At 37.3% G+C, this 25,702-nt stretch overlaps 2 protein-coding genes and 1 long non-coding RNA gene across 3 annotated transcripts; 1 reads left to right on the forward strand and 2 right to left on the reverse strand.

The window, feature by feature from the left end:
* The first annotated feature begins 404 nt into the window (after window positions 1–404).
* On the forward strand, window positions 405–1,088 carry LOC111810800 (uncharacterized). Its single transcript, XM_023697600.2, has one exon. It carries the CDS (start codon window positions 457–459, stop codon window positions 931–933), a length of 477 nt encoding a protein of 158 aa, XP_023553368.2. The 5' UTR covers window positions 405–456; the 3' UTR covers window positions 934–1,088.
* Window positions 1,089–15,968: 14,880 nt separating this feature from the next.
* LOC147794884 (uncharacterized) lies at window positions 15,969–17,377 on the reverse strand. Its single transcript, XM_087126914.1, has 3 exons — window positions 17,186–17,377; window positions 16,372–16,606; window positions 15,969–16,273 (listed from the first exon to the last, which is right to left on the reverse strand). The coding sequence occupies exons 1-3, from the start codon at window positions 17,375–17,377 to the stop codon at window positions 15,969–15,971; spliced, it is 732 nt and encodes a 243-aa protein (XP_086983040.1).
* Window positions 17,378–20,249: 2,872 nt separating this feature from the next.
* Window positions 20,250–22,203, reverse strand: LOC111790670 (uncharacterized). The gene is made up of 3 exons (XR_015420715.1): window positions 22,033–22,203; window positions 20,781–21,580; window positions 20,250–20,605 (listed from the first exon to the last, which is right to left on the reverse strand). It is a non-coding gene; the product is annotated as an uncharacterized LOC111790670 (long non-coding RNA).
* Window positions 22,204–25,702: the final 3,499 nt, after the last annotated feature.

The raw sequence follows: 25,702 nt of genomic DNA on the forward strand, positions 1-25,702 counted from the left end.
CAAGGAATTACTGAAAAAAGTGTCATTTATAGCAATTTTATAAAAGGTTTAATTTAACTTTATATTAAAAAAGAAAAGTTACAATTTCCTATCACTTTCATGAAGCCTACACATAAATTTCATATCAATTTATATTAAAATATATTTTTTTAGGTTGCTTGTCTAATGATAAAGATATAACGTATAAGCAAGTCGGTTGGAGGGTTGATTTTGGTTTGCTTCTAACAAATTAATACATCAATTATTTTTTTCCCACTTATTTAAATTTTTTAAAAATAACAATCAACTTTAAATTTCAATAATGTTTTAAAAAATTTTAAATATTAGAAAATCAGAGGCGTCACTTCAGACACGGTTTGGGATCCCTGCCATTAAGCTGACTCAGCTATCGCTTCCTCTTCCCCCAAAATATAAATACCCATCCAAATCAATCAATTCCTCTCCGACACACTCAAAATGAATTCCATAAATTCCCTCCTCTCAATCCCCTCCACCCATTCCGCTCCCGTCCTCTTCCCTCCGATCTCCCCTTCCGCCGACCGCCGCCGCCGACGACCACCGGCCTTCACCGTAACTGCCTCGTCTCGACCAAAAGAACAAGCCGACAGCAACAGTTACTATGCGGATGGGAAACTAGTGGACGAGAGCATGATCGTGCTCCGGAAGCGGATCCACGAGATCAAGACCGCCGAGCAGACCCACGATCCGCCCCGCGATTGGTTCGACTGGGAGAAACGCTGCTATTCCAACTACGATTCCAACATCTGCGAGGCCCTCGGCTACCTTCAATCGCACTTAATGAACACCAGACCCAGCGTCGCCTTGGGAATGCTCGCGCTTCTTACTCTCAGCGTTCCGGTTTCCTCCGCCGTCGTTCTCCACCGCTTTATCGAAATCGCCGTCGGGCTTCTCGCCGGAATCCGTCTCTGTTAACAAATTCGACACTGTACGACATCGTTTCAAAGATGTAGTTGGTCTTTGTACAGCTTAGATCCCACCGTTCGTTTCGCTTTATGTTATTTTATTTAAACGGTCAAGTTTTTATTTATTGCTAAAATTAGTAAAATAAATACAATTAAATAAAAAAATCTCTCTCTCTCTCTCTCTCTTTTGAACATTTGAAAATAAAAAAACATTGAACTTATTATTTAAACCATTAAAAAAAACGTAAGTCAACATAATGTTGATGTCCATTATATTCATAGTTTATTTTCTGTATTTAAAGTTTTGAAGCTAACTTTACTTCAAAGATATTTTAATTTATCATTTAACCCAATTAATTAATTTTTTTTTTAAATATAAAGGAAGAAGAAAAAAAAAAAAAAAAAAAAAAAAAAAAAAAAAAAAAGTTAAAAGTAAGGGGAGGAATAATTAAGGATGATGAGAAATGGAAGCAAGAGATGCATGAAAGAAAGGGAAATAATTAGGGTTGGTCCGGCCAATTATTAGGCACAAAAGTTGACACAGTCTTCCAAGTCAAGTCGACAGGCCTTACATTTTTGTTTATGTCGGAATGGTCCACATTTTGACTTTTATGTAACTTTCAGCTTCTCCTTTCTTCTACATTTTCGTTGTTTTCTCAAACTCCATTGTCTTTCTTTCTAGAATTGTATTTCCAGCCCGAGTATTTTGTGTGAATAGACTTAATATTCGTACTGGAAATATAATTCTAGTAAGATTAAACTTTATAAAAATTAATTTTAAAATTTAGATCAGTTAAACTATAAATGCATCGAGATGAAAATTGTACCAATATTGACATGGTACGAACCTCTCTTCGTTGGCTCTTAATATGATTTCATTTTGTTAGGCGTCTTGATTCATTGTGCAGCAATTGCTTGCCCGCAAAGAAATGGTTGCCGGGTCATGCGGGAGGTAACGCCCATCTTCAAAGACGGCTCCTTTAATTCTTCCACATCCTATGTCCTGTTCTTGTAGGCTATCATCGGAAGAGCACTCTACATTACCCATTTTCTTTTCTTTAATTTGACCATCAATTCCGCACCATTTTTCAATTACCACCGTCTCCCTCCTTTGCCCTTTCCACTGGGGAATGGCTACTTCATCACCCCATATTTCTCAACCCCATATGGGTCTTTTCGCATCCCAATTATATGTATGTATATATATATATTTATCATAAAAAACAGTTTTCTTTTAAAAAGTCAAATATGAGAGTAATTTTTATATAGCTGCCTAAACCATTTTGAATATTATTAGATGATGCCAACATGTTTAAGTGTGACAATTGATTGTGATAAGATATAATAAATGTGATGGTTGAATATTCTTTGTTACCCATAGCTTATTATACAAGATTGACTTCTTTTTTCTCTTCTTTTTAGATCTTAGAAATTCGAAAGAAAAAAAAAAACATTTTAAATTGCTGAGTTAGGCTTACATTTGTAAAAGTTTAATTGAATATTGAATTTTGTTGACTATTTCAAGAGAAGTACGATGGGTAACAAGATCCAATGGAACAATATGAAAAATGAACCGGGGTGCCCTCTCCACTAAACCATACAGATGCAAGTTTCGTACCTGCCAATGTGATAGATGACACGACACAACAACCAACCTGCCAAACACAACACTGCCACTATATTCCAAAGCTAAAGCCATCGCTAACGTAAATTGATCTAAGATGGAAAGGAAGAAGATCATAATTGGTATGATACATTTTAAAAATAAAAAATAAAGTCATGAGATCTTAGATTTAAAGTAGAAAATTGTTAAAATATCATCACTAGCTCAATGACTGAAGTCCTATAATTGTACCGTCTATTGAATATTTATTTTAGGAAAACGATTTAGATATTTTAACAATAAAGATATCTAAATATTTTAAAAAATATATTTAAATATTTTAGAAAAAAAAGTTAGAAATTTTAGAAACAAATTGTCTAAGCATCTGCTCATCCACCCTGCTTAGGTTTTCATCCCAAGAAATACAAAGCACTAGTATTCTATAGAGTGTCTTAAAATCTCTTCTCGATCGGTCTTAATAAAGAGTGCGAGTGTTTCCTACAGATAGCTTTGATTAACAGTCTGGTATTAGAGCAAGGTTAATGTAGTTTGTCTAATCTCTTAAAATTCTAAGTATGCTTTGTGGTTGCAGCTTTGTCTAATTTTTCATATTAGAAACGATTTCTTGAGATGAGTGAGTTTTTTTGTGGAGTGAGTAGTCTGTGATTCTGCAACTTTTGTGTTGAAAAGGTTTGTTTGGTAATACTAAGGTCTTACCAATACGATGGAAGATTTCAAAATCGTTGGAGGAATTAAGAAACTTAACAGCAACCACTACAATACGTGGGCAACATGCATGATGTCCTATTTACAAGGATATGACCTTTGGGAGATCGTTGGTAGGAGTGAAACTACGCCGCCAGACGAGGATTCTAACGGTGCCTTACGAAAATGGAGAATCAAAGCAGACAAAACAATGTTTGCCTTGAAGATCACAATCAAAGAAGAGATGTTAGAGCATATTTGAGATGACAAGACATCAAAAGAAGCATAGGACACGTTCATGATGCTGTTCTCAAAGAAGAATGGTACAATGTTAAAATTTATGGAGAATGAGTTGTTATCAATTTCACAACGTGACATGGCGATTGCTCAGTACTTCCACAAGGTCAAGTCGATCTGTCGGGAGATTACTGAGTTAGACCCGAAGTTTGCCATTGGAGAAGCTCGAATGAAGAGGATCATTATCCACGGATTGCAACCATAATATAGAAGCTTCGTTATTGTTGTACAAGGATGACCCGCTTAACCATCACTTATAGAGTTTGAAAATTTGTTAGCCAGCCAAGAAACCATGACTAAACAAATGGAGGCATCACATTGAAGGTCGAAGAAGAAGCACTCTACACAAGTGAAAGTCAGAGCAACAATAAGTCGTCTACCAAATATGGATCAAAAATCGTGACAAAGGAAGAAACCACCAAAAAACTGCACAGCCAGGGAGAGCTCAGAAGAACGACAACAAAAGCTCTCAAGAGAAAAGATTTGAAGGTATTTGTTACAATGGCAGAAAAAAGGGCCACATGTCTCATTGTTGGTCCAAGAAAAAGTCTGTCAAAAGCCATGTGGCATCCTCCAACATGGGGATGGAGGAGGAATGGGATGCAGAGGCACTATGTGCCATAAAAGAAGACAAGCTATCGCTCATGGTGATGATGAGAGAACATATCGATTGCGATGATGATTGGATCATCGATTTTGGATGCTCAAGTCACATGATTGATAATGGTGCAATGGAAGCGGGATAGCCCTCAGAGAAGGAAGTATTATCAGGCTTGGATAACATTGAAGAAATTCTACAACAGAAAGCGGGGGAGAAAATTGTACACGTTTGCTTAATTGCTGATGTACTTGAAGATTCAAGTGACACTGATTTTAGTGACCAAGAAGTGACTCAACCAAGCGAACTTGGTGAGAAGGAAATGACACCTCAACAACTTAGACAACCAGAAGGAATCATAAAGCCAAATCCAAAGTATACCAATACAACTATTATAGAGGACGAAGTTAAAGATCCAGAGACATATGAACACAATACGGCTTGGTAGTAGTAGACAATGAAGGAACAACTTATAGCTTTGGAGCAAAATCAAACTTGGGAACTAGTGCCAAAACCAAAATATATCAAACTCATCTCTTACAAGTGGATTTACAAAATAATGTGTCTCTTGGAAGGATCAATTGTGAGGTACAAGGACTGGAGCTCCAGTGTTCTCTCAACAATATGGACTAGACTATGATGAAACGTTTAGTCTATTGACAAAAATCACTATCGTATAGGTTCCTCCAACACTTGCGGTAAATAAAGATTGAAAACTATGGCAGATGGATTTGAAGAATGATTTATTGCATGGAGAGTTAGACCGGAAAATCTACCTGAACCAACCAAATGGATTTGAAAATGAAGTTGGAGTCGTTAGTCAATACATGCAAAGTTTGAAGAAGCCTCATTTGAATGTGACTCGACAGATATTGCGATATGTCAAATGTATGATCTTTTGTACAAAAGAAGCAAAGACTGCAAGCTAGCTAGATACCATGATGTTGGCTATGCATGATATCACGATACTCGAAGATCAAGCACCGAGTATGTGTTGAAGCTCGATTCAAGAACAACTTCTTGGTGTAGCAAAAGACAACCAACAATATCATTGTGAACTAGAGAAGCAGAGTTCAGAGCAGCAGTTGGAGCAGCTTTAAAAAGTACATGGTTGAAACTCTTGAGGAAAGATTGTCACCAGAAAATTGACTATCTAATATCACTTCATTGTGACAACCAATCTGCGATTTGCATAGCAAAAAATCTAGTGTTTCATGCTAGAACAAAGCATGTTGAGGTACACAATTATTTCATTAGAGAGAAAGTCCTAAAAGAAGAAATCGAAATGCAGCAGATCAAGATAGATAATCAAGTAGCAGACTTGTTTACAACTTTTACTGTTAGCTTAACATGGTGCAGCGAATGAAGAAGATTGGGAGGGAGAGTACCCAATAAGAAGTCCAATAGAGTAGAAGAGATAATTACATTAGCATCTAATGAGTCTTCAAATGGGTAAGGTCCTCATTTAATCATTACCCATTATGAGATTGGCACCAAGATGCATCGAAGTTGAGGTTCCAAGTGTTAGACGGGAATGCTTCCAACACAAAGGTCCATATTGACGCCCCCTCATTCTCTGTCAACGCTCGATCTATTGCTCTGATTCTTGCTCTGATTCAGAAAGTCTAAATACACCTCATAATAATGACTGCATTCCTTGCTTCTGTATCCTTTACGTGATCAACTATCTAATCCCAATACTCACCCGCTTACCACAAACCACAAGTACATCTGTTTTAAATAAAATCTCTACTACTTGATAAGCATGATCATTAAAAACATTTCAATTATTCTAGACCTCAATGTTTTTAAATTCATTTCAAACGCAACAATAACATCACAAATAGTTCATTACCATATCATATTGCAAGGAGTAACATATAATTAAGTTGTAACTTACATGTTAATTGTACGTCATACAATTCATCCAACCTAATTAAAAGACATTCTAACAATAATAAACTCATTTACCTCGCTTTTACATGCAAACTAGGCCAAACGTTATTGGGTCGGATCAAGGGTGTGTGCGCTAAGTTTTGGCAAGTTTGGCTCTGAAATTGAGGTTCGGTTTGTGGTTAGAGGGAGTATATATATATATATATATATATATATATATATATATATATATATTTCAATTTGACCGTAACAGAGATAGTTAAGTCAAACTTTTCTCGGGAACTTGCAGTCCTAAATCATATGGGTCATTAATTCTTCTTTTTTCTTGCAAAAATGATTAAAAGAGTTCATAGCCATCCATTTTTTTCGGGCAATATTAAATAAAAGCTATGTTCAATTAGGTTGTTTTGACGTCTCAAAACTTCTGAATTTACGGGAATGGGAGAGAGCATAATTCTACCTACCATTTTTGGCAAACTTTGGTCGAATTCTTGGCCCACTTTTAAGCTCCCTCTCCCTCTCTCCCTCTCCCTCTCCCTCTCCCTCTCCCTCTCCCTCTCCCTCTCTCCCTTTACTTCAGCTATTTTTTCTATTTTTGTTTAAAGAATTCAAGCTCCCTCTCCCTATCTCCTTTTATTTCTCTCCTAGCTATTTTTCTATTTTTGTTTAAAGAATTCAAGCTCCCTCTCCCTCTCCTTTTACTTCAGCTATTTTTTATTTCGAAGAAATCTTCTTCGGTCAGTTTTTCGTCGACGTTTTCCTCCGAATTGCCAGAGTCAATTATCAGAGTCAACACGCAAATGGTGATAAAATGTGGTATGTGTTGAAGTGAAATAAAAGAGACATAACATCACCCGAATTGCCAGAGTCAATTATCAGAGTCAACGCAAATGGTGATAAAATGTGGTATGTGTTGAAGTGAAATAAAAGAGACATAACATCACCTGATACAAATATCCAAATATCAATAGTCTAGGTTGGCCAGTAGTGCTTGGGTAGGTTAGATAAATCCCTAGTTGAAAATGATTCATAGTTTTTAGTTACTATTTTTAGGTAACTATTTTTCCTATTAAACCCACCCAAGTAGAGTTAGTGGAAATTTCGTTAATGGAAGCATAAGACCTTTTCGGTGGAAATTTCGTTAATGGAAGCATTTCCTTCCATTCGCTCAGTCAAAGACAACAGGGTGTTCTCGAATCGATTCCACATGGACGTGCACACTTTTGATTCATTAAGAGAAGCTTGACTAGTAGAAATACCCATTGCAAAACAATAATTAATTTATAAGTTGTTAGGTTTGGTGATGCAACAAAAATGAAAATAAACTAAGTAAATAGATGGTAAAAACTCAAAATAATGGTGCAAAGTCTTGGCTCTTTGACCAAGTTATGTTGAACATTTCCTATTTTTCTACCTCAATTTCTATTCCATAATTGGAAACTATTTCACTCCCATCTACAATCACTCTTGTTTTCCTTGAATACTTACACACTTCGACTCGTTTATTGTCTAAACGTGCTATTACTTTGTATCCATTTACCAGACACATAAACCGAACCTGACAAAAAGATTTAGCTCATGTTGGAAGAAATGAACATGGATGAAATGAAAGTTATGAACACTCTACCGTCCTCCCCAACAAGACAAGGATGGTTGTCACTCCTCTCTTGTGTCCTCCCCTCCTGGAGAAGACCTCTGAGGACGATTCGTGGTCTATTCTACAGCAAGGTGAAGAAGCTCTATTCTCTTTATATAAGCAAAGCTCAGCATTGCTCTCACGCGTATCCTTCATAGTCCTAGCAAGTTTGCCACTCTACTAAGGGAGTGTGTACACTATTCCACGATCATTAAGATCTTATGCCCTTTATTAGAGGATGATGTTGTCCCCTTTGTGTTTAGGACAATCTGCCTGGCCACAAATGAATTCTTCTCAGCTCAGTACAACATCAGCTATGGTTCTTTTGCTCTCACACAACTGTTGGTTGGTTTTGATCCTTGTTCTACGAAACATATAAGAAAGAACATCTTGAGAGAAAAGTTTCTTTATAAAATTTATATGTGAAACCTATTTTCCAGAGGAGAAAGGATTAATAGATTTTCTAAACTTTCTCCCTAACTTAATAACTATCGATCATTTTCCTAAATTTCTGTACAAATAGATTATCGCCACCAATTATCTTAAAGTTGTTCAATCTTCTTTTAGTTAGTCAAGCTTATTGACTCATAGTCTGGCTCGTAAACTTGACTTTCCTCGAGATTATTCACTCTCAATAATTTTGACTCCAAGAAATAATTTTGACTTTCCACTGTATGCAATTTCTTTCACGCTTTTGTGCGCTGAATTTTATCTTTAGAATTGCATGGATTTTATCTTCAGAATTGCAGGGAGGGTATCAACATGCAATTTCTTCCAAAACCCTAATCCTAAGGTCATCAGAATGACCTTCAACATGGTCTTTGTTGATTGAAGTAACCTATGCTTTCTTCTTAGCTCTGTATTTCATTAGTATCATATACAAGCAATTTTTTACCGTTTTACCTTCATCAACAAGGCTCGATTTCTATCGAATATCTAGAGGAACGAGCTGACTAACTCCACTCTACTGCCTTCTTCGTCATTGACCAAGGTTAATAATATTACTTTTCAAGTTCGAGATGTAATATACCTTTTCAATAGACATTGATTGCATTCTTGCAGTGGAACAAAACAGACCATTTGCATTGGATTGGTACAATTGATTTGTCACCAAGTTTCATATGTCCAATGAGCTTCTCATCATGGTCCTTAAACGTTGCTGGATCTCTAGTCATATGGTTGCTCCCTTCGTTGTATATGTACCATCTGTTGGTCTCCACTTGGTCTTCTTCATCTGCGAGTAGGTTCACCATAGCTTCTCTTTATTAAAGATCAACAAATTAGACATCTTCTCGGCCAATATCAGTGGAGACTCTTTGTCATGTGTAAATGTGAGGTTTGTCTCCTCATCACACATCTTGTTGCATCCACATCATGTGTGAGGTTTGTCTCCTCATCACACATCTTGTTGCATCACTCCACGTCATGTGTAAATGTGAGGTTTGTCTCCTCATCACACATCTTGTTGCATCACTCCACGTCATGTGTAAATGTGAGGTTTGTCTCCTCATCACACATCTTGTTGCATCACTCTACTGCAACATGTCTGTATTTTCAACCTGAGTAACACTTGATCATGCTCTTGTCCTTTCACGGGTTGGCATTGTCATGAGTTTGTGAGATATTCTCACGGTCTCCCCTGTTACCATGTTGCATCCATGCCTACGACCATTCCCATGACCTAAGTTTCCATGTTGTGGACATTGCGTCCCTTTGTACCTGAAAAAGAAGAATTACTACATTTTTCTTTTTCGTTCATGCGACCACTCCTTGTGTGTAAGTAAAAGATGCTTTTCTTCCTCTTTCTGGTCATAGCCATGAAATCTTTCCTCATGGATTGTATCTTCCTCTTTCTGGTCATAGCCATGAAACCTTTCCTCATGGATTGTAAGATGACCCATGATTGATATATATTTTGCCCGAAGCTAACGCCAATAAGAATAGGAAGAAAATAATGCCAACGCCAGTGAGAATAGGAAGAAAATAACAGAAAAAATACAAGAGACAGGTAACGCCAATAAGAATGGGAAGAAAATAACTCGAATCGTCAGTGAGAACAGTAAGAAAATAACAGAAAAAATATAAGAGACAAAAGACGTATTTAGATTATGCTGTAGACTAGTGATTTGTGTCTTATTAGATTCAGATATTTAAATAACAATTTTATGCTAAAACTAGAAAGGAGGGGCAACACAACTTCTTCCCTTTGAATTGGCCATTCCACCCAAACTCAATTTTGTGCTTTAACTTAAAAATAGAGATTTATCTAACAAGGATCTCTTAAATTCATAGGTTCTTGAGGTTTACAAATTGTTGGAGGGAGGTAACAATCTGAATGAATTTTTTGATAATGGAGATGTTGAAATAAAATTCGGTATGATACCAATTTGTTGAAATAAAATTCAAATTCGCTATGATACAAATTTAAATAAACGTTTGCTCTGAAACTAACTTATTTAAATAACTATCACGAAGCTACGAAGGAGGTGTTGAGAGGGGAGAGACAAGGAGATAGAAATTCTAAAAACCCCTTCTTATTATATTGTATATTTACTCTGTAGCTCTTTTCTCTTTACTCTTTGCTCTATGCTCTTACAAGTGTAGAAACAAGAGGTATTTATAAGTTTTCTAAAACTAAAAATGTCCATCACAATCCCACTCTTTCTAACCCATAAAACCACTCTTTCCAAATAAATGTTTGGCCTTTTCACTTTTCTCCGTCCTCTTTGCTTATGCTCTTACAGAAAGGCATTTACATTTTCTAAAACTAAAAATGTCCATCACAATCCCACTATTTCTGACCCATAAAACCACTCCTTCCTAAAATAAATGTTTGGTTTTTGACTTAATTTTAAAACCCACATTAACTAAAACACTAAAAAGAATAGAAACTATTTTTTTTTTTTTTAATTTAATTTTATTCTCAACAAAACTCCAACATCAACTTAAATGCTCTACCATATGTCATGCCAATCATCTTCTTGTATTTGTCGAAAAGTATTTTCGGTAGCGATTTTGTAAAGATGTCCGCAACTTGATCCTGACTTGCCACATGCAGCAATTCCACATTTCCTTCACATGATCTCGGATAAAATAAAATCGAACGTCAATGTGTTTGCTTCTTTCAAGATTCACTGGGTTCTTGGCCAACTCAATTGCTGATTTGTTGTCAACTTGTATTACGGTTGCACCTCGTTGCTTTAGCTCCTTCTTACTCAACAAATTTCTAAGCCATATTGCGCGACACACACACCAAGATGCTGCTACATACTCTGCTTCACACGTCGAGAGTGTCACGATCGGTTGTTTCTTTGAAAGCCAAGTAAATGCTGTGTTGCCCATGAAGAATACATAACCCCATGTACTTTTCCGATCGTCTATGTTTCCACACCAATCACTGTCAGAGTAACCAACTAACTTGTAATCTTTTGTTCTTGAGTAGAATAACCCAAGTGACAATGTTCCTTGGACGTATCGTAGGACTCGCTTCAACGCCTTCCAATGTGAATAAATTGACTCCTCCATGAACTGACTTATTATGCCGACACTTAATGAAAGATCTGGCCTTGTGCATGTAAGATAGCAAAGGCTTCCCACTAGGCTTCGGTACCTATTTGCATCTACTCGTTCTTCTTCATCGTACTTTGAGAGCTTTGCACCTGGTTCCATTAGTGTTGATACTGGGTTGCAATTTTCTATCTTGTGCTTCTTCAAAATTTCCTTTGCATATTTCTCCTGTGATATAAATATACCTGTTTCTCCTTGTTTAACCTTCAAACCGAGGAAAAATTTCAACAAGCCCAAGCACACCATTCAAGAATGCTTACTTGACATCCATTTGAAAAATCGGCCATTTGAATTGGGCTGCTTGGAAATGTCAATCGGTTTGTCTCCATTCTAGCGACGGGAGCAAACACTTCGTCATAGTCGATTCCCGCCTTTTGCTTGTATCCCTTCGCAACAAGTCGTGCATTGTACCGTTCAATCTCGCCTTGAGCATTCATCTTTTTCTTGAGTACCCACTTCACACCTATGGACTGACTTCCTTCCAGTAATTCTGACACTTCCCATGTGTTGTTGCGATGAATCGCTTTAATCTTCTCATCCATGGCAGTTTACCACTTCATGTCTCGCACCGCCTCTTCAAAGCTGATTTTTCAGCATCTGCCAGAAGACATATAAGGTGTACCTCATCTGTTGAGTCATACAAATCTCGCAAACTTCGCATCTTGGGTTGTCGTGGTTCATCTTCATCATCAGAGATTTTTGAGTCTGTTGGTACACTTGTTGGTGCAGCGACTAATGTTTCTCCCACTTCGATATTGACTTCCGTCGAATTGTTCAAGTCTCATTTGCTTGCTTCATTTACTCGCACATCGCGACTCACTGTCACCATCTTGCTAATCGGGTCAAGTAGTTTGTATCCTTTTTGTCTTCTCATCATATCCAATAAAGATATACCTTTTACTTTTGTCTTGGAGCTTCGTTCTTTATTGGGCCGGTACGTGAGCATAAGCCACACTACCAAACCCCTTGAGATGAGAAATTGTAGGCTTTTGTCCGCTCCAAGCCTCTTGTGGTGTTTGATCATCTAACTTCGCATGTGGACATCGATTCTGTACGTAGATGGCGCATTGCATGGCTTCTGCCCAAAATTCCTTCGGCATCCTTTTGCTCTTAAGCATTGAGCAAACCATGTCGAGAATGATCCGGTTCTTTCTCTTGGCCACACCATTTTGTTGAGGGGTGTATGGTGCGGTTAGAAATCGCCTTATTCCTTGCTCCTTATTATATGGGCTCCTTTATTATATGGTTTCGTTTTCTTGCGCATCCTCAGCCATCACTAAGCAATGACATTATCTCATTCATGACATTTGCCCTCTTCCATAGGATCTCATAACTTTAATGCATTAAGCACTTCAAATGTAGCATTTTGATCATTGGCTAGCATGGTGAGTTCACCTTTTTGCACATTTATGAGTATTTTTGAGTGAAAAAGGAACGACCTTCCAAATATGATAAAGTCATCCATGTCTAGTACATAGACATGCATAATGAACTTGTCCACCTTAACTAATGTATCGTCGACTATTTCCTTGGGATGCTCGATCAATCTTTTTATCTGTTAAAGGGTGACAATAGTAGATCGTGCTTCACTTATCCCGAGCTTGTTGGATTTGACCCACGATCGAAATTATGTCGAAAAAAGTACAAGAATCACAGGAAAAACTTGAGGGGAGAGAGCTCTTTGGAACAAAGAAAACCTTAAGCACTTATTCTACTAAGTGAAGTCAATTCTAAGTCTACTAATAATTCTACTAAAGTTACTTAAGTTAGTAGAATAAATTACTATATAAACTAAGTGAAGTTTATAAAGTTTATATAGTAACTTATTCTACCAAGTCAAGTTTATAAGCTCACAATCTCCTCCGTAAACTTGACTTTGTTCGAGATTCTTCACTCCCAGCAATTCTTGCATCTCGGAAAACTTAACCTTTGCTAGAGCCTTGGTTAGAATATTTGCACGTTGCTCTCTAGTGCATACGAACTCCACAACAATTTATCTCTTTTCAACACACTCACGGATGAAGTGGAAGCGAGTGTCAATATGTTTGCTTCGTCCGTGAAATACTGGATTCTTCATTAGTGCAATTGCAGATTTGTTCTCGACGTAGAGAGTTTTCGGCTTTAGTTCACTTCTAGTCACTTCGCTCAACAAATTTCTCAGCCACAATACTTGACACGACGCTGCAGTTGCTGCCATGAACTCGGCCTCACAGGAAGATAGTGCCATAGTTCGCTGCTTCTGATATTGCCAAGAGATCAAATTTTTAATTAGATAAAACACCATTCCTGCAGTTCTCTCTCTCTCTCTCTTTTTTTTTTTTTTATCATCAATGTCTTTAGCTAAATCACTATTGGTAAAATCGACTAGTTCTTTCGGACCTCGCCCTCTTTGATACTTCAACTCGTAGCTTGTGATTCCCTTCACATAGCAAAGAATGTACTTAACCGCTTGATGATGCATCATAGTGGGCTTTTCCATGTACCTACTCATTATTCCAACAACATATGAAAGGTCCGGACGAGTATGAGTCAAGTACCTTAGACTTCCGATGACACGGTTATACTCAGTAGAATTGACCAAGTTTCCTTCGGACTCTTCCCGAGTTGTAACTTTACTTCCATGGGATACTTGGTCAGGTTGCACTCTGCCATCTTAAATTGCTGCAACAACTTCTTAGCATAGGTCGATTGCTTTAGCATGGTGCAATCTTTCCTTTGGTCCACTTCAATGCCGAGGTAGTACATGAGTAACCCAAGATCAGTCATCTCAAATTCTTTCATCATTTGTTGCTTGAACTCTTTGATGTCTTCCACACTTGTACCTGTGATGATCAAGTCATCAACGTACACGCCAACTATGAGTGTTTCAGTCTCACTGTTTCTTGTATACACTGCTTGTTCTTGCAATCACTTCATAAAGTTTAGACTCTTTAAGCTCTTGTACAGACGTATGTTCCATGCCCTCGGTGCTTGCTATAGACCATAGAGGGCCTTGGACAACTTGTACACTTTGTGTTCTTCGACTTTGATGACCAACCCTTCAGGTTGGGCAACATACACTTCTTCTTGGAGTTCACCATTTAGGAATGTTGAAAGTAATAGATCTCCCACCCGTGTTGAGATGCGAGGGCAAGAATCAACCTTACATATGTCAAAACCTCCTCAAAATCAACTCCTTGTCATTGCACGTATACCTTCGCCACGAGTCATGTTTTATGTTTGATGACATTTCCTTCACTATTCTTCTTCAACTTAAACACCCACTTCAAACCGATGGGCTTGTGTCCGGATGACAGGTTAGTTAATGTCCATGTCTTGTTCTTCTCAATGGCTTCAAGCTCTTTTTGCATGGCCTCTTGCCACATTGTCTCATTTGCTATCTCACGGTAGGTGGTCGGCTCCTTTGCCGCGAGCAACACTAACTCATCAGGATTCAATCCTTCTTCAAGTGTATCCACATAAATTTCAGCAAGAGAACGAAACTTCTTTGGTCCATCCTTTGTTGTGGATCCTCCTGTGTTCTCGCCTGAGCTCTCTTGTTCTGGAGAGTTCATCATGCCTTTCGGTGTCATTGGTGATGACATGTGTGGATTTGTTGGTGTTGTTGTAGGGGCACTTTCTACTTACATGAATTTCTTTCTCTTCTTCGAATACGACATCCCTACTTACATGAATTTCTTATGTTGCGAATCATACAGCCTGTGTGCCTTGGTCCCATCCTCTACGCCAAAATACACCATCTTTTGGCTTCTCTCATCAACTTTTTGATATATGGCTTTGTCGTCTTAACATACAAACGAAGATTCTTAGGTACTCAAAGTGAGATCTCTTGCTGAACCATGCTTCATAGGGGGTGTGAGTGTCCAATGCCTTTGTTGGTAAACGGTTTAGAAGATAAGCTGCATGTTGTATTGCCTCGCCACAGAAAATAGTTGAGACTTGTATGCTCATGACTAAGTTTTTTGCAGTGTTCATTATGGTGCGGTTTCTTCTTTCGACCACACCATTTTGTTGTGGAGTGTACGATGCGGTGAGTTGACGCTTGATACCTTCCTTTTCGCAAAACTTTAATTCTGGGATAATAACGCTTGATACCTCAGTCAGTAGTGATTAGACCCATTTTCAGTGAGTCTTTTGAACTTCTTGAACACACATAATGCCTCTCCTTTTTCTTTGAGCATGTACACCCACATCCAATGACTATAATCGTCAACAAGTAAGATAAAATACTTGTTTCCAGCAATCGATGATTTGGTGATCGGGCCACATAAATATGCATGAACCAGTTGTAGTGGTCGCTCAGCACGAACACTTGTTTGAGTTGGGAATGGAAGTCTTGTTTGTTTGGAGACTAGGAAACTTTCACATAGCTGGTTCAAGTGTATGATTTTGGGTAGCCCCGTAGCCATCTTCTTATCGACCATCATTTTGAGCATCTACAAGTTCATGTGCCCAAGTCTTGCATGCCAAGCCAAGTTGGGTCTGCAAGTACCGTCAATAGGGAGGTGGGCTTGCTGGTCTCCAATAGTATCTTGTATAGGCAGTTAAGAAACTGTTTTACCTTCAACAACAAGGTTAGGTTCCATTTATGTCAAACATCTTGAGAAACGAGCCAACTAACTCCACTCTGCTTCCTTCTTCCATCATCAGATCAAGACTGATAATGTTACTCTTCAAGTTTGGGATATAGTATACCTTGGTCAGTAAACATTGGTTGCTAGTCTTGCATTGGAACAAGATGGATCATTTGCCTTGGATAGATAAAATTGATCTCGATCCATCGCCAAACTTCATATTTTCTATGAGCTTCTCATCAAGCTCCTTGAAATTTGTTCGATCTCCAATCATGTGGTTGCTTGCTCCATTGCCAAAGTACCACATGTTGGTCTCCATGCGATCTTCTCCTTTTGTGAGAAGGTTCGCCAGAACCTTTTCTTCGTTGAGCATCAACAGATTGGGCATCTTCTCGGCCAACATCAGTACAGGCTCTTGATCTTGCATGAGTGTGAGGTTTGCCTCCTCATCTCGCTTCTTCTTGGGGCACTCTACTGCATAGTCCCCATATTTTCCACAAGATTAACACTTATCATACTCTTGTCCTTCTAGGAGCTGGGATTGTCATGGATTTGTGAGGTATTGTCATGACCTCCTCTGCCACCACATCCATGACCTCTGTTTTCCTTGTTATGGCTTCCGAGTCCCCTCGTACTTGAAAAGAAAGAGTCAACCACGTCGTTCTTTTTCGTCCGTGCAAGCCACTCCTCATGTGTGAGTAAGAGGTGTTTTTCCTCCTCTTTGTCTTCATAGCCACGAAGTTTGTCCTCACGGACCTTAAGACGACCAACGACCTCCTCAACTGACATGTTCTTAAGGTCGCCGAACTACTCAATGGAGGTAACAATTTGCATGAATCTTGGGAGAACTGCTCGAAGGAATTTCTTGACAACAGAGATCTCCTCCACCATGTTGCCTAATGAACGGATTGTTAAATAAAACCTGAATTTTTGAGTTTTTCCTTATTTAGATTCACACGATTTCAGAATACCTCCGTTTGACCATTTGACAAACACGTTGAATGTATCACCAAAATTTTAGACGACAATTTTGTAGGGAGTGGCACAGATTTAGTTGGACACTCTCCAGCCATTTTTAAGATAGGTTATATTTAAATAGGAAATCTGTTGAGAAGATTTAATAATGTGATTTTAAGCGCAGTCAAAATTTCAGTTATTTTCTCTCTTTGTTATTTTACGCATTTTATTTTTCTTCCAACAACCTCCTGTCGACGATTTCCTCTCACCGAAAAGAAAGGATTTCCCTGGCCGATTATCGAAAAACAACACGGATGTCGCTGACGATCGTCGTCAACTTCATGGCAAAGTCATCTATTAACTCGTCGTCCTTCATGCGGATAGCCTTAAACTAACTCTTCAAGGTCTGCACCTTTGCTTCCTTGATACGTTCCACACCCACATGCATTGTTGCAGCATCTCCCACACTATCTTTGTCGAGTCCTTCTTTTCCAACATGAGAAGAACGTCCTCTGGGACTACTTGGTAGATGGCGGCAAGAGTCATCCTATCCTTACGCTTCTCAATGTCACCATGCTCTATGGCGTCCCACACTCGTTGTGCCTGTAAGTTGACACGCATCTTGATCGACTATGCTGCGTAGTTACTCTTCGTGAGTAATGGGTACTGGAGCGTTACATTCCCCTCCTTTCTGCTCTTTATCGTTGTCACTTCTCCTCCGGTGACTTTGTATGGTGACGACATTTTTTTCGGCATCCTAGAAGCTCTGATACCAAATGTTGGACTTGACCCATGATCGGATGTCAAAACAAGTACAAGAGGTAAAAGAAAAACTTAAGGGGCGAGAGATTTTAGGAACAAAGGAAACCTTAAGCATTTAGCTAAAAACTATTAACAATTTTCCTAATTTAAACATAAAACTTAGTACACCATCAAAACTTGGTCACAATTCTATTAAGTCTATTAATAATTCTCCTAAAGTTACAATTCTACTCAGTCTATTAATAATTCTCCTATAGTTACTCAATATGGGAGTGACTTATTCTACTAAGTCAAGTTTATAAGCTCACAGAGCTTCCTCGAAAATAGATAAAGGATTTCGGTTAATGCTTACCCTAAGTCATACAACCTCTCCCTGTATCAATTCCTCTAATAGAAACGAAATCGTAAAGCTCCCTAGATCCATAAGTTTTGTAGGAAGTTTGCATTTTGATGTTGCATTACATTTGTTTGTTGAGGCCAAGTGTTGATTATGTCGATAGTGTAATTTTTCCATGGTAAGCAATTAAACATGTGCGTACACAATCATAATTAAAATGATGCATTTTAATGTTTTAAAGTTTTTTCTTGAGATCCCACAATTTAAAACAAGCACGTGGATTGTTATGTTTCTCCTATAAATCACGAATTTGGTGGTTCAAAATTTTTTGCAAGAAAAGATTAAGCCACACATGTAGTAGTGACTCAAAATAGGATTAGAAATTTAGACATTATTGTTTGCATTTGTGTTGCATAAATAAATTAGAAACCAAATCCAATCTAAATGACTATCTAAATTTATACACTAGGTTAAAAGGTTAAAACTTGATTCGTAGATAGAATAGGTAAGTTGTCGCACATCATTAATATGTTATAATTTTAATTGTAATCATAAAGTATGATTTAAGATGTTAGAATACAAAATGTTTTCTCTATTTTCATTAATGATTAAAAGAATTGTTGCAACTCTAGAGAATATCAAGAGTCTTGAAATTTAAGTTTTACAACTTTAGTCAATTGTACATTTCATTTAAAACATAAAACATCATTTAAAATTATAGAGTATTTGTGAAATAAAAATAAGAGATGTGGTAAAATTAAAATCAATAATAAACTACACCCCATTAAAATAAAAAAGTAAATTTCAATTAGGTTATTCAAATTTATTATAAACCGAGTAAATTGGTTTAGTGTACACTTACAAAACAATATACAAAAAACTAAAAAATATAAAGATGGATTGATGCTCCGGAATGACCCACTTTATGACGGGATAGCTTTCGAACACTCTTCCACCTAGATTGGCACTTAAAAAAAAAGAAAAAAGGGAAAGGGGGTGAGTATATAAGTATACGGAGTAAAATACCTATTTGTACGCTCTCATAGCATCCTTGACCTAACAGAAGACCCACAAACTTTATAGGTGTGTTGCTCTTGTTTTGCACATTCTTGGGTAGCTGCAGCGGTAACCAGTGTCCAGCGTTGAGGCGTCACCTCCAAGAACTTTTTCTAATAGGTGGGGACAAGATGAAGAGTGCTAGTTTGCTCGTATCAATGGGAGGTAGCTGGCGAACCCATCCCACATGCCATGTAGCTGCCCAAGGTTGGTTGAGCTACCCCCTGTACGTGCCAACTCCACCGATTACCCGCATGATCAATCATTTCCCACAAGATGGATCCACCGTGCAAGGTAATCACCTACTACCTGCATGATCAACGCTTTCCCACAAGATAGATCCACTGTGTAGGATAATCACTAACAACCCGCATGATCAACACCCTCTCATAAGACAAATCCACTGTGCAGGATAATCCAATAAACTATCAAGTCACACGTCCTTAACTGGCCTCACGTCTAGCTCAACAACACCATATCGAAGTAGAAAAGGAAGTGGAAGCTTTGCAGACACCGTACTGGCTGTTATTGGCCTAGAATGCTACCTTTGTTTTTTCAAGGTTTTCATGGTGGTCTTCTAAGTCTGTATGGGTGGTTTGGCCGTCTTGACATGGATTCATGTCTCCAAGCTTCTTAATTTTAACTCCCTGAGTCAAGATTGTTAGAGGTACCAGGGGCCTCACCCTCTAATCGTCTCTCACGATTCTATTGTGCTCAGACTACTGGAGGCATTCCATCCTAAGTCGCGATCTAGCCAAACTCACGCACTCGCCCTAGCCTCAAAAAATTGCTACTAGTTCTCTACAAGAAGAATCACACATTCAATCACCTAGATTTGATGTACAGTTAATCATGCGTTCAGTAAACAATGCTCAACGGAGCGATAACATCCATCAAGCACCCAAAGCATAGCTACTCAAATTCTCATTCACTATATCAGTACGATTATGAGGCAGTAGTAAACAACCCATTACATTATGTGGTGAGTAATTTAGTAATGCCAATACTAAGGGTGACTATTCTCATATTTATCCAATCGTCCTAAGCTTAGGTCATACCGAATCTAACCACCTAAGGTTTGGTTTTACTAGCATGCATACAATTTAAAGCGATCCTTACAAGCATTACTTCCTAAAATCCGTGTGGTTATTTACATGGATGATGTGTTGATCGCTCATGAATGTACGTAGTAAAATGGTGTAAAATTTACAAAGATAAATGCATAACTATCCCAAATAGCAAGTAATAAGTAAATTAATAGATTCCAAGAAAACTTATTATTTTTGGGTTACTTTTGTTTCTAGAAATTAATTGAGTTTTGGTATCATTGAATGAGTGTTGAGTTTAAACTATTTAAACAAAATTTATGCAAAGTGTCAACCGCTTTCGAAATACATAGGATTTCACGCAATTTTCCAGGTAGTGACATATGGACATGCAATTCTCGAGCGGGTCAGGTCAGACAAGTGGTTTGGCATGCAAGCGCTAAACCAAGTTGCCCCTTAGCTCTCAAGTCGAGTGAGCGAGTCATATCGGTTCATTTGGTTTGCCGCTAACATTGTGACGGATTGTGCATCTCATAATTTAACGCGTGTCTTTGGTGGAGGCTGAGGGGCTCTACTCCTCTCTTCGTGACATGTGTCGTCGTCTGGTTCATCTCCTTCACTTGCGTTCAAACGTTTCCATCGGATTTCCTTCCATTATATTTTAATTTTTGTATCATTCCCTGCATAATTCAAATCAAAAAGATTTTTCATGAAAATTGTAGAACTCTAATCCACCTTTACTACGATATTTTTCTTGGATTTTTTAGTTGACCACAAACAAGAAATAAACGAGTCGAAAGTCAGCTAAAAATAATCTTCTTACCGTTTCTTGAAATTCACTAAAACTCTACCTATGGATCCGAATCAACTTCAATATCCATCACAAAACTTGTGCGAAATTCTCTTGTAACAACATACTAAAAATTTAGATCTTAATTCTAAGAAGAGCTCTCAAATTTGAAGTAAAATCGAAATCAAGAACCTAAAATGCTTACCTTCTATTATTCCTCTCTTCGAGATAGAATTGAATTGAACCCGTCAAAAGAGTAGAATGGGTTTTCAAGGCAAGAAATTGAAAAAACTTGAAATTCACCCACCAACCCTCCAATAAATAACTTCTTGTCCTTTTTTTATAAATATAATTTATCATTAATTTAATTCTTATGATTTTTTTGAAAATTATCACAAAATTTCGGTGAGACAATAATACCTTTAACAATTATGAAAAAAACAATGATTAGGACACTTTTTTTGGGAATCCAACTATTGTCAATTTATTGAAGGATCAATTAATAGGCAAATATTACAAATAATGTTTTTAGTTCTAGATAAAAAATTGAATTTGATCATAACATTTTAACCAATTAAACTTTAAGTTCGTTTTCACATCTAAATTTAAAATTTTAATGCATAAAGTATATTAATGTTTATAGTGAAACAAATAAAATTTAAAGTATTATTTCATTTCAACAATATTTGAATTAAAAAGAAAAAAAAAATAATGATAGTAAGACACACAGAGAATAGTGTTAAAGGAAGATTCACAAGGTTGCAACACATCTCCCAAAGCTTTGGACCCTGAGAAAGCTACCCTCCTTAGCTGCTTCTGCTCTCTTCAAATCCCTATCAAACCACACAAATTTAACAGAGATATATCCCTATCATATTACACAAATCAAGGGTCATTGTAAATAGTTAAAAAAACAAGCTTTTTACTATTACTTACTGACAAAGGTTGAGTTAGTTGTATGCATGTGAAAAGTAAATTAAGAGGAGCTCCCTTCAGTCCAATACATGACAGTGATGATCAAAGACCGCTCCTCCATCGTTAGATCAGGAGCTCATCTCACAGCTTCGGCATCTCAACGGTAGAAATTTTGAGGATGATGAGCTATTGAACTAACGAATGAGCAGCAACCTTTTGAGCTTCTACTGTTTCGAGATGAACTGAAGAGAGCTCCTTCTTTTTCTGCACATAAACACAATACTTATGAAACCCACATCTTAATTTAGTCCATATAAGCTTAATAAACTTCATTCCTTTGTACAATCTAATTCAAAATATTGAAACCCACCAACAAATCCATCAATTAAAACCACAATAAAGGCCTTAAATTAATCCAAGGGGCAAAGAGAAACTTGAAACCAAGTCATCTGAGGAAGAGAGAGAGAGAGAGAGGTGAGGAGTAAGAGGGGAGCGGGATGGGGAAGTTTAAATAAGGTTGGAAGGAGGGACATGAAGATCCAGATTGGATTTGGATTTGGTAAAATGTTGAAAATGTTTGAAACATTTCTTAACTTTTCTATCATCTTCATGGTACACTTTGCTTGGTTATCATGTCATACACAGCTGGATGGCTCTAAAGCCTAATTTGGTTATTCATGTCACTTTCTCTTGTCTCCAAAAAAGAGGGGGAAAAAAAAGTCTATTCATAATATTTTTAGAGCTTAGGGCACCTTTTCTAAGTCGGATTTAATAATAATTTAGTTTTTTGTTTTTAAATATTAGGTTTTTTTCTTACTATTACTCTGTAATATATTTCATGTATACTTAAAATATATATATATATATATATATATATATATATATATATATATATATATATATATATATTGTGTTGTGACCTATTCCTTTTGATGTTATCTTGCCGTTGGCATTAGGACAGTTAAAGATCATGTATTTGTTTAGATTACTATAGTATCGGATTAAATCTCCTTAGAGTTAGGAGTTATTTAGTTTTGATTTGTTTACTGATTTGTTACCCAATTTTATGCAAATTTTTAGGTAGATTTTTTAATTTTTTTTATATTATATATATAGAGCTTTCTTGCTCTTCATAATACAATCTTCAAGCTCTTCATAATACAATCTTCTCATCAACCATTCAATCACTCATTCTTCCACTAACAATTGGCATCAGACTTGTCTTCTTAAGGGATCTGTGAGATCAAAATGGGAGGAGAATCAAGTTTTTCAACTGTTGTACCACCAGTCTTCGATGGAGACAATTATCAAATGTGGGCAATTCGTATGGAGACTTATCTGGAGGCTGTGGATCTTTGGGAAGCAATAGAAGAGAATTACGAGGTCCCTCCACTTCCAGCAAATCCACTTTAGCACAAATCAAAGCACAGAAGGAAAAGAAGACAAGAAAATCAAAGGCAAAAGCTTGCCTATTTGCAGTCGTATCTCAAATGATCTTCATGCGAATAATGTCCCTCAAAACAGCAAAGGATATCTGGGATTATCTCAAGGTTAAATATGAAGGAGATGAGAGGATTCGTAGAATGAAAGTCCTGAATTTGATTAGGGATTTCAAGTTGCAGAAGATGAAGGAGTCTGAGTCGGTGACAGAGTACTCTGACAGACTTCTCGGCATTGCCAACAAGGTGAGATTGCTTGGTTCTGTGTTAAATGATTCTAGGATTGTTGAAAAGCTGCTGGTCATTGTTCTAGAGAAGTTTGAAGCCACCATTACTACTCTGGAGAACACCAAAGACCTGTAAAAGATTTCTCATACAGAGCTCTTAAACGCTTTACAAGCACAAGAGCAAGTGAGATCTATGAGGCAAGAAGGGGTGATTGAAGGTGTCTTACCTGTTAAGCATCAAGACAATAGCAGGTATAAAAAAAGAAAATTTTCAAACACCAATCGATGAATGGAGATTCATCTGCCAATTATCAAAAGATAAAAGAAGGAGGTTCCAAAAAATCCTATCCACCTTGCCGCCATTGTGAGAAGAAAGGTCATCCACCATACAAGTGTTGGAGAAGACCTGACGCCAAATGCTCCAAATGCAATCAACTTGGACATGAAGCTGTGATCTGCAAAGTCAAAGGTCAGGTGAAAGAAGTAGATGCACAGGTAATTGATCAAGAAGAAGAAGATCAATTGTTTGTGGTCACTTGTTTCTCAGGCAAAGAATCAAGCGAGAGCTGGTTGATTGATAGTGGGTGCACAAATCATATGACATATGATAAGGAGTTTTTTGAGGAATTAAGAGACATTGAAGTCAAGAGAGTGAGGATTGGCAATGGTGAACACTTGGAAGTCAAAGTTAAAGGCACAGTAGCTATAACAAGTTATGAAGGTACAAAATTTATTCTCAGATATTTTATTTGTACCTAAAATTGATCAAAATCTAAGTGTTGGTCAGTTACTTGATAAAGACTATAAAGTGTTGTTCGAAGCAGTGCTTGATCAGAGATGCTAGTGGAAAAGACTTGTTCAATGTCAAAATGAAAGGAAAAAACTTTGCTCTAAATCCGACGGCCTTTATATCTAGAGCTAGTGCCACTGAGATTTGGCACAAAAGACTTGGGTATTTTCATCATTGAGATTTGCTTGAGATGTAGTCAAAGAAGCTGGTAGAAGGACTCGTTGACATTGGTGATGGCATGCCTATTTGCCGTGCTTGTAATTTTGGGAAGCAACATAGGCAACCCTTTCCTAAACAGGCATGTAGAGCCTCGAAAAAGCTGCAGTTGGTTCATACTGATCTTTGTGGTCCTCAGCGAACACCATCATTAAATGGTAAACTTTATTATATTATTTTTATTGATAATCTAACAAGAATGTGTTGGATCTTCTTGCTGAAGCAAAAGTCATAAGTTGCGGGTGTATTTTGGAAATTCAAAGCTAGAGTTGAGAATGAAAGTGCATGCTTGATTCAGACTATAAGGTCAGATAATGACAAGGAGTACACTTTAGAAACTTTTAACAGGTTTTGTGAAGAGGCTGAATTGAACATCAATTGACAACACCATACACTCCTCAACAGAATGACGTCAGTGAAAGGAGGAATAGATTCATAATGGAGATGACGAGATGCATGCTTCATGAGAAGGATCTTCCAAAATCTTTTTGGGAAAAAAACAGAAAACACTATTGTGTGCTTGCAAAATCAAATTTCAACAAAAGTTGTGAAGGATCTGACACCATTTAAAGTTTGGTATGGTTACAAACCTTATTTAAAGTTCCTTAGAGTATTTGGGTGTCTTTGTTGTGATAAGCTTGACAAAAAGGCAGAAGCTGACATTTTTGTTGGGTATAGCACTATATCTAGAGCTTACAGAGTTTTTCAACCACACACTAATCGTGTTATTGTGAGTCAAGATGTTCATTTTGCTAGAAATGAGCAATGGAATTGGGAAGAACTGACGAATGTGAATCAAATTTCTAATGCACCAAACAATTTAATCTTTGGTAGCATGTTAGAAGAGTCTGAAGATGAACGATAAGAAGAGTCTGAAGATGAACGACAAGATGCTTTAGTTGATGATGTACCTGTCAAAGGAGGAGCTTTCGATGATCGAGAAAGACAAAACCTGGGAGTTGGTTGATCGACCTCTGAACAGAAAGATAATTGGAGTAAGATGGGTGTTCAGGAAAAAGCTTGATGTTCATAGCATCTAAACAAGGAGGAGTGTTAAAGATCACGTATTTGTTTATATTGCTGTCAGTATCTGATTAAATCTCCTTATAGTTAGGAGTTGATTTAGTTTTGATTTGATTTAGTTTTGATTTGTTTACTGGTTTGTTACCAGATTTTCTGTCTAACATTATCTTAATCTAAATTTCTATCATTAAACTAAAACAAAAAGAAAGATAAGAAGATTAGAGGATTAGTGAAAGGAAAGTCTTGAATTTGATTAGGGATTTCAAGTTGCAGAAGATGAAGGAGTTTAAGTAGGTGAAAGAGTACTCTGATAGACTTCTCAGCATTGCCAACAAGGTGAGATTG

This window comes from Cucurbita pepo, chromosome 1 (assembly GCF_057944985.1).
Source record: "Cucurbita pepo subsp. pepo isolate OVF chromosome 1, ASM5794498v1, whole genome shotgun sequence".
Lineage (NCBI taxonomy): Eukaryota > Viridiplantae > Streptophyta > Magnoliopsida > Cucurbitales > Cucurbitaceae > Cucurbita > Cucurbita pepo.

Coding starts and splice junctions, on each gene's coding strand:
- LOC147794884 (XM_087126914.1), bottom strand. CDS start 17,377: ATGCGTGTCAACTTACAGGCACAACGAGTGTGGGACGCCATAGAGCAT. Junction 16,607..17,185: donor AATGCATGTGGGTGTGGAAC/GTATCAAGGAAG, acceptor TCCATTGAGTAG/TTCGGCGACCTTAAGAACAT. Junction 16,274..16,371: donor TGGATGTGGTGGCAGAGGAG/GTCATGACAATA, acceptor GGGACTATGCAG/TAGAGTGCCCCAAGAAGAAG.
- LOC111810800 (XM_023697600.2), top strand. CDS start 457: ATGAATTCCATAAATTCCCTCCTCTCAATCCCCTCCACCCATTCCGCT.